Raw genomic sequence first — 7,791 nt, 5'->3', positions numbered from 1 at the left:
CTTGCTGCTTAATTAAAAGAAAGGTTCAACTTCATTTCGGTAGAGAGCAGAAACAATGACATCGTTAATCGTGACAACATTAACGGAGGAGATGTAAGAGGAGTTTCCTTCAAAGAGGAGGTGGTTGATGTCTCAATTTTTAGGGTTAATCATTTTTTAAGAAAATGGTTAAATTGATTGGGGGATTAAAATGATAATTTTTTTATTTTACTTAAATTTAAAAATTTAGAAATAATTCTATGTTAGATTTCCTTATATTTCCATTTGAGTTTTTAACAAAATAATTGTTGGAGTAATTTATATGTTGTTCTATATCTCCATGAATCTAGGAACTTTTGATTGCATTGTATTATTTGGTCTACGTACCAGAATTGATAACATTCGAGATTATGTAATATTATACGCAAAAAATCTTTTTTTGGCTCTCTTTAGCTCTATGTTTCTTATCTTTAAGAGGTCTTCCTCTATTAGCAGATCTTTTCGAAAAACTCTAATTATTCTGGTGTGGATGGCAAACAGATTTATATTTCTTGGTTCCATAGTACTCCTTACAAGCGTTGTTTCTACCTACTATTATCTAAAAATAATCAAATTATTAATGACTAGACGAAACTAAGAAATAACCTCTCACGTGCGAGATTATAAAAATTCCTTTTAAGATCAAACAATTCTATCGAAATGAATATATATATATATATATATATATATATATATATATATATATATGATAGTCTCTACTATAATAAACTATGTAACGTAAATACCTATTTAAAATAACTTTTTATGCTTAAATGATTATCGGTGTAGTTTACCGGCAATAATTCATCAAATACGAATCGGACAAATGATAGGAATGAGGTTTTTTTTTTTTTTTTTATGATCTACCATGATTGGATCCCCATCAAATGTGGGGCATCAACTACCAACATATAAATGGCTTGTACTGCAACTTTTGACTTTTGTACAGTTTGAAAAGAGGGCATTGAAGAAAATAAAGGTAAAAATATCTCTCACATCCCTCCCAATTTTAATATTAAGTAAATTGTTTTTTTTTTAAACTTGAAATAATTTAATCCTGTCAATTTTGAAAGTAAGCATGACATCAAGATTTTCTGCTAATTTTATATCATTTTGATTGGTATAATAACAAATTCAATTATCGATGTTTATATATTTGTGTAAATATTGACAGAATATGTAATGTTAGGTGCTACATTTGCTAAATCAAGACTAAGTTGATAGAATTTATAAATATTGCGAGTTAAATTTACTAAATCAAGACTAAATTGACAGAATGTGTAAACTTTAAAGGCAAAATTTGTTAAAAAAACATAACGAAAAACATTAATATTGTAATTAATTGTCCTTAGTTGCTCACTTTTAAAATTCAGAGGGATTAAATTGCTCTGATTTTTCAGAGGGACTAATTTGCTCCATAGCAAAATTGAGAGGGAGCAGAGAGTTATTTTTTCCTAAAATAAATGTTTTGGAAAAGTAATGGGTGCTTTCTCTGAACTTAGCTGAACGAACCTCGTATGAGTTCCTTTGTAACATGTTATTAGGTTAAGCAGGTTACCCTCCTCCATTGACGGACAAATTATCATATGACAAGACAAGTACTTGTCTAGATTGAAAGGGAAGTCAACTAAGGAACCTAACTCAAGCTGTAGCTAATATATTATGATGCATGGATTTACCATATTAATAGAGTTGAAACCTGATTGAAGAAGGAAGCAGGAAATTAGAAATCTAATAGTTATATTATGACAGATCACCAGCAGAGGATTCATCCTGTGGTGGACGTCGAAGCACCAGCTCCGTCGACGCCTTTGGTGCCTCATGGATCGGCTACATCGGAGAAAGGCAGCCCGATTCAACAGCGTCCACTACAACGAACCATTCCGGTGAGGCCGCCACCACCACCACCAAGGAAGCGAAGCTGTTGTTGCAAGTGCATATGTTGGACAGTTAGTCTCATTGTCGTCCTCCTCATAATCCTGGGTGCCACTATCGGCATTCTCTACCTTGTCTTCCGCCCCCAACTCCCCAAATACTCCATTGATAGCCTGAGAATAAGTGATTTGAGGCTCAACTTCGATATGACCTTGTATGCGAAATTCGACGTTAAGATCACGGCCAATAACCCCAACAAGAAAATCGGGATATACTACGAGAAAGGAGGGCGATTAAGCGTGTGGTATACAAACTCAAAGCTCTGTGAAGGGTCATTGCCAAAGTTCTACCAAGGTCACCAAAACATAACAAAGTTGGACGTGGTGTTAACCGGACAAACCCAGTCAGGAAGCACTTTGATGTCGGCCTTGCAAGAGCAGCAGCAAACAGGACAGATACCGTTGGATCTTAAGGTTCATGCACCTGTCGCAGTTAAACTAGGCAAGTTAAAGATGAGAAAGGTCAAGATCTTGGGAGAATGCAAATTGGTTGTTGATAGTTTATCTGCTAACAACATCATTAGCATTAAAGCCAGTAACTGCAAATTCAGATTGAAGCTTTAAATTATTCTCTTTATTTTTATTTTATTATTTTTTTTAAAGTTTACTTTGTATGTACTTACTGTTATGGAGCTTCCCAGTTTTCTGATGAGGTCTTTGTGCATGCCCTCCCTTTTTTTTTTTCTTAGTTTGTTTAATTTGGGTCAAAAATTGATTTTGCACTATATTGATATACCATTCAAGTTGTTATCTGAAATTCATCTCTTCATGGATGTTTTTATGAAATAAATTTCTTGTGAGAATCATCATCATCATCATCATCATCCAGTTAGAGCTACGCATAAAAGAAAATTAACTTAAAGGAAAAATTTAAGTGGTAAAGCAGATTGCTTTTCTATTTTAGTGTAGTAGGTCAACAACTTGATTTCCCATTGAAAAACCAGCAGCAGAAATCGATTGGTGACGTGATGCAAGTCTGCCTATTAAAGTATATTTATTATACATTTTGTTGTTATAAAAGAAGAGTTCATTCTAACATATATACCAGCCATATCTGCTTTTACAATCTGAAGCATAAAGCTCAACATCTGAAAATAAACAACAAACTCTAGAGTTGAAATTATTAAGCAAACTATGATGGCTGCCCTATCTTGCTAGTGCATCTACGCAAAAGTTTCCTTCTCTAAAAACCTGGATTAGTCGACTACTTCGGAAGTTCTCCAATAAAATCCTCCCATCAATTACCAAGGTATGGAGAGATACGTTTGAACAATCACAATTTTCAATGAGACTTATGACAGAATTTGTAGAAAAACCAGCCATCTTCCTTCCGAGTCCCGATTAATAGCACCAGCACCGGTGTAAAAAAGAGTACACCACCGGTGTATCAAATATTCACCCAAATTTCTTTTACTTTTAAATTTTGTATTGTTGATTATGTCACAGTTGGCTAACTAGCAAGGTACTTTCATTCTTTGGGTAGATTTGTTGTTTATGACCATTCACTAATCTCTCAAAATTTCGTCATCTTGAATACACACCTCTCTAGACTTGAAATCAAAACAGCAACTTTGGTTTTATTTGATGTAGCATACACTATTTTAAAACATTGAACTGAAGATATGTATCAAATTTGATATTAATTATATATATTAATGTAATTAAGTTTTTGTTTGGGTATTATTCTCATATAAAAAATACTTAAAAGGTGTAGTTAAGAAGAGAAAGAAACACGAAATTGAAAGAAGTTAATTTAAGGAACAAGTAGAGAAGGTCTAAAACAAAGATAAACCAACAACTAGAATGATGCTAAAAAAGAACAATAAACAACTAGAGGAACTTTGATTCTCTATTCAACGCCTCACCTATAATCATTTGATAGTGATCAAACGTCATTTCGTCTTCATCTTGCTATCTCAACCTCTACCGCTCGCTCTCACTCCCTTGCGTGTTGTCGACACCAATGAGAAGAAGAAGAAGGAAGCTATACTTCCTTGATTGACGAATGAGTTTCTTCAAACTTGATTTATGATCCTAAGAAGGTATCAACCTTTGCATTTGTAGCCCTTGAAAGAAATTTCATGCAAATAGGTGGTTTAACCCCTGCAAGAGCAAGTATTGAACTCGGCAATGTCCATATACCGTCCCCACAGATGAGACCAGAGGCGACTGCCGGTGCGAATGCATCTGCCTTTGCCTTGTTTAGCTTTTCCCACACGAATAAGATCAAACTTCCTATGCACATATCAATGGCAAAGTATGGTCCGATATAGAAAGGTATTGCCATTGCCATTGGAAGTGGAATGAAGGATCCCCATTTCTTACCCATCATATCCTTCATTAAGTTTATCAAGATGGCTGCACCAAAGAACCCATAACAAAGTAGGAGACAGTTTTTTGGTAGAGCAGAGAAGCCCTGAACCCCCAATATCGCCATGTTGCGATAAACGATGGCGAAAGGAGCAGGATATTGACTGTCAGGGACACCAAAGTCATCGAATGCCTTGTAGAATAGCCAGAAGACACAAGGTGAAACGATGCAGCCCATGGCAGTGCCAATCACTTGGCTAACGAACATGGCTCTAGGAGAAGCCAGGGTGAGGTAACCAGTCTTAAAATCCTGCATTAGGTCGGAGGCTGTTGAAACAATGTTCATCATCACACCACACGCCGCGAGGCCTGCAAGGACTCCTCCATGTGAACCTGCCCAAGCTCCAATCGTAAAGATTGCTAGCTTACCGTAGGTGGAAGCAAGGGACCAATCAGTGAGTCCACATCCATATGCATTACAGAAAGCCAGTGTCGGTGCAAACACGTAGATGACCAATATGTAATACCATTTGAGATCGTGAAAGACGTGTGGAAGAGCGATGGTAGAGATGATAGCAATTGTGACATAACCTGCAATAGAAAACCATACAGGAATCTGATCTTTTAGAAATATTTCGGTCCGGCGCTGGTCATCATAGGATATCTTCTTTGAGGTATCAGAAGTACTAGGCCGGTTTGCAACGGGGAGAGATTGCTTGCATCGGACTTGCCGAAACAAGCCTGTAAGGGTTCTGCTAAACACCTTGAAGAAGTTGTACAGCCCATCACCTAGAATCATGGCAATTGCAATAAATACCTATATTCAGCCAAAAAAACCAAAAAGTCATCGAGTGTCAAATGTTAATGGGGAGGACAATGGTGGCAGAAAACTACATATATTGATGAACTTACAGGAAACCAACCTTGTAACCTTGTAGGCCATGCATATTGCTGGCGGGAATACCTGCAGGATACCAATCACCTTTTCTTGTTTCAATGAGAGGCCACATTAGACCCCATGAAAGTATTCCTCCTAGAAGCACCGATATGTTAATTATGTAGGGACAGATCATCCCTACTCCAACATACGTTGTTGAGAAATCAAAGTAAAACCTGATGAACATTAGCAAAGGAAGGCTTAGCACTCTTTACCAAACTATCAGTATAAATTAACTGATCTTACTCACTTGTTCTTATATGCTTTAATCCCAAATGTAGGGAAGTTAACAAATCCACAATCTTCCCCTGCAGTGAAAAACCATTGAAAGAAACCCCACAAGAAGCTGAAAGAAAAGAACTTGCCCAATGCTCTTACTTGCTTCCTACAAGTTTGAAAAGCATGAGACAGTTTAGGTTAGCTACAATTAGTTTATAAATTTAATTAGGAAAACAAAGAGAGTGAATTACTTTGCTAGCTTGGCCCCTTGAGGAGTGTGGAAGCTATTGATAAGATGTGCAGTTGCAGTACCACTTGGATATGTCAACTTGAAGTCTATGACCATTATCTGAGAAATGGAGGAGAATAGAACAATCCTGATTTATGTTGAAATTTGTCTATATGTATGTGTATAGTAGGGAGGGATAGAGCAAAGCAGAGTGTACCTTCCGAAGAGGGAGCACAGAGAAAAGACCAAGAAAGCTAACAACAAAGAGGAAGCCAATAATCCATCCAAGTGATGGATTCTTGAAACTACCGTTGTCATCTGATTGCTTGGCTATGCGTTCACTCATTCCAAACAGGTAACTCCCGAATCCTCCTGTTTGTATTTTCACCACATCAGTCTATTTTACCTAATATCAATTACTCCTAAACATACTATAAAATTATTATTATATTTTTCATTAGTTTTAAATTATCTATTATTCAAACTATTATTTATCATAAATATCAATTATTTACTAATTCTTAGATAATTTAAAATTTTTATTGTATAAAAATTTATCATTATCTACTTTTACTACAATATTCTTCTTAATTAGTATCTAAATAAATTTCACAATAAATTTTAATTTCACTACTAAAGTTGGGTTTTCAGGTGATTCAACTCTATAGAATGATATTTTCTTCTGTTCAGGTTTTATTAGAAAAAATTAATTTCGATCCATGCAATTTTAGAATAATTTGTCGTGTCTCTAAATATTTAGTAAAATATCCATTTTCTGACTTATAAACAGTGACAGATCTTGAGACTAAGTTTTTGAGGGCCTAGTAAAATTTTAAAATATTTTAGGAGTTTAATGATAATTTTTTAAGAAAATTAGGGTCTGATTGAAATTTTGTGAGATTAATGAGAATTTTCAAAAACAAATAGGAGAGCTTAATTAAAATTTCAAAAGAATTCAAAGGTATAATAAGAATTTTCAAAATTTGAGGGTTCTAATTAAAATTTTCTAAATTTTTTTCTAAAAAAAAAAAATCTAGATTTCCCAAAATTTTGGGTGCCAAGTCCCCAACCCAAAAGGATCCGCTCTTGCTTATAAGTATATATATATATAGAGAGAGAGAGAGAGAGAGAGTTAGGCTGCTTTCATTCATTGTTTGCAAGATAATTTTGATTCTATCCTATTAGACTTAAAAAGTTGTAAATTGTCCTCTGCCTAACCTATACAACAGCTAAAATAATAGTAAAAGAAAATTTATTTCTTAGTTGGGAGGAGGAGTTACGTTCTACAAAATCCAAAACACAACATATTTACTACATAGAAAATATATACGCACCGCTGAAGGCGATACCGGAGGAGGCAACCACACAGGTCTGAATAACAGTGTTTTCCTGCCTGGTGAAAGGCTGTTTGAGAAGACCAGATTTTTGGAGCATCTTGGTCCATGTCTTGACAAAGAAGAACCCCAACAAGCCAGCCGAGACATTGAGGGAAGGGATAATCCCGGTCGTTAAGTTGAGCTTCATCACTATGAAACTGAACATTATGCTTAACAAAAAGCTGACACCAAAGGCCCTAATCGTCAGCTGGTTCTTCCACAATGGCACTTCCTGGCTCTGAAAGATCTCTTCCACCGACTTCTCACCACCTCCCTTCACCTCCTTCTTACCATTCTTCTCATATTCTCCTTCTTCTGCGTTGATTCCATTATTTACCCTTTCTTCATCCATTTCCTCTACTTCAGGATCCAAAACCAATCTCTACCCTCTTCTTAAATGGAGACAGAGTTTTATAGGCAAAAATAGGGTTGGACGTAGGAATATACTAGTGAAAATGGAGGCGGTTGCTTTCACTTTATCACATACAGAGCGTGAAGCTTATTATTCAAACTGGAAATTTTGGTTGGTTTTGGACTCAAAGTTTCAACATTTTGGCTCCCACAGCCAATAGTTGTATATATTTGATTTTTTGGGAGTTAATGTGGTGACTTTGCTTATAGTCTTACGCATTTGATTGGTAGGAGTTTCATAGTCACCAAAATCTTTATTAATGAGGTTGTCAAACATGTGAGTGTGAAAGGGTAATCAACTAACTCTACACTTGGTTTGCCCGCAATTTGAGTAACACTACAAGTTGGTCTAACTTA

At 35.6% G+C, this 7,791-nt stretch overlaps 2 protein-coding genes across 2 annotated transcripts; one reads left to right on the top strand and one right to left on the bottom strand.

Annotated features, from left to right (window-relative positions):
• Nucleotides 1–1,554: 1,554 nt before the first annotated feature.
• LOC105780754 (NDR1/HIN1-like protein 6) lies at nt 1,555–2,767 on the top strand. Its single transcript, XM_012605247.2, has one exon. It carries the CDS (start codon nt 1,764–1,766, stop codon nt 2,514–2,516), a length of 753 nt encoding a protein of 250 aa, XP_012460701.1. The 5' UTR covers nt 1,555–1,763; the 3' UTR covers nt 2,517–2,767.
• Nucleotides 2,768–3,679: 912 nt separating this feature from the next.
• Nucleotides 3,680–7,570, bottom strand: LOC105780753 (probable metal-nicotianamine transporter YSL5). Its single transcript, XM_012605245.2, has 6 exons — nt 6,982–7,570; nt 5,865–6,019; nt 5,670–5,767; nt 5,450–5,584; nt 5,186–5,375; nt 3,680–5,079 (listed from the first exon to the last, which is right to left on the bottom strand). The coding sequence occupies exons 1-6, from the start codon at nt 7,373–7,375 to the stop codon at nt 3,979–3,981; spliced, it is 2,073 nt and encodes a 690-aa protein (XP_012460699.1). The 5' UTR covers nt 7,376–7,570; the 3' UTR covers nt 3,680–3,978.
• Nucleotides 7,571–7,791: the final 221 nt, after the last annotated feature.

The sequence above is a fragment of the Gossypium raimondii genome, chromosome 4 (genome assembly GCF_025698545.1).
Source record: "Gossypium raimondii isolate GPD5lz chromosome 4, ASM2569854v1, whole genome shotgun sequence".
NCBI lineage: Eukaryota > Viridiplantae > Streptophyta > Magnoliopsida > Malvales > Malvaceae > Gossypium > Gossypium raimondii.
The sequence above is the reverse complement of the archived record's forward strand: the minus strand, read 5'-3'. Positions and strand labels throughout refer to the sequence as shown.

Excerpts from the sequence above, each read along its gene's own strand:
- LOC105780754 (XM_012605247.2), top strand. The coding sequence starts at position 1,764 with ATGACAGATCACCAGCAGAGGATTCATCCTGTGGTGGACGTCGAAGCA.
- LOC105780753 (XM_012605245.2), bottom strand. The coding sequence starts at position 7,375 with ATGGATGAAGAAAGGGTAAATAATGGAATCAACGCAGAAGAAGGAGAA. Across the intron at positions 5,768-5,864 it reads CTGTGCTCCCTCTTCGGAAG|ATAATGGTCATAGACTTCAA; the intron begins GTACACTCTGCT and ends TCCATTTCTCAG. Across the intron at positions 5,376-5,449 it reads ATTAAAGCATATAAGAACAA|GTTTTACTTTGATTTCTCAA; the intron begins GTGAGTAAGATC and ends AATGTTCATCAG.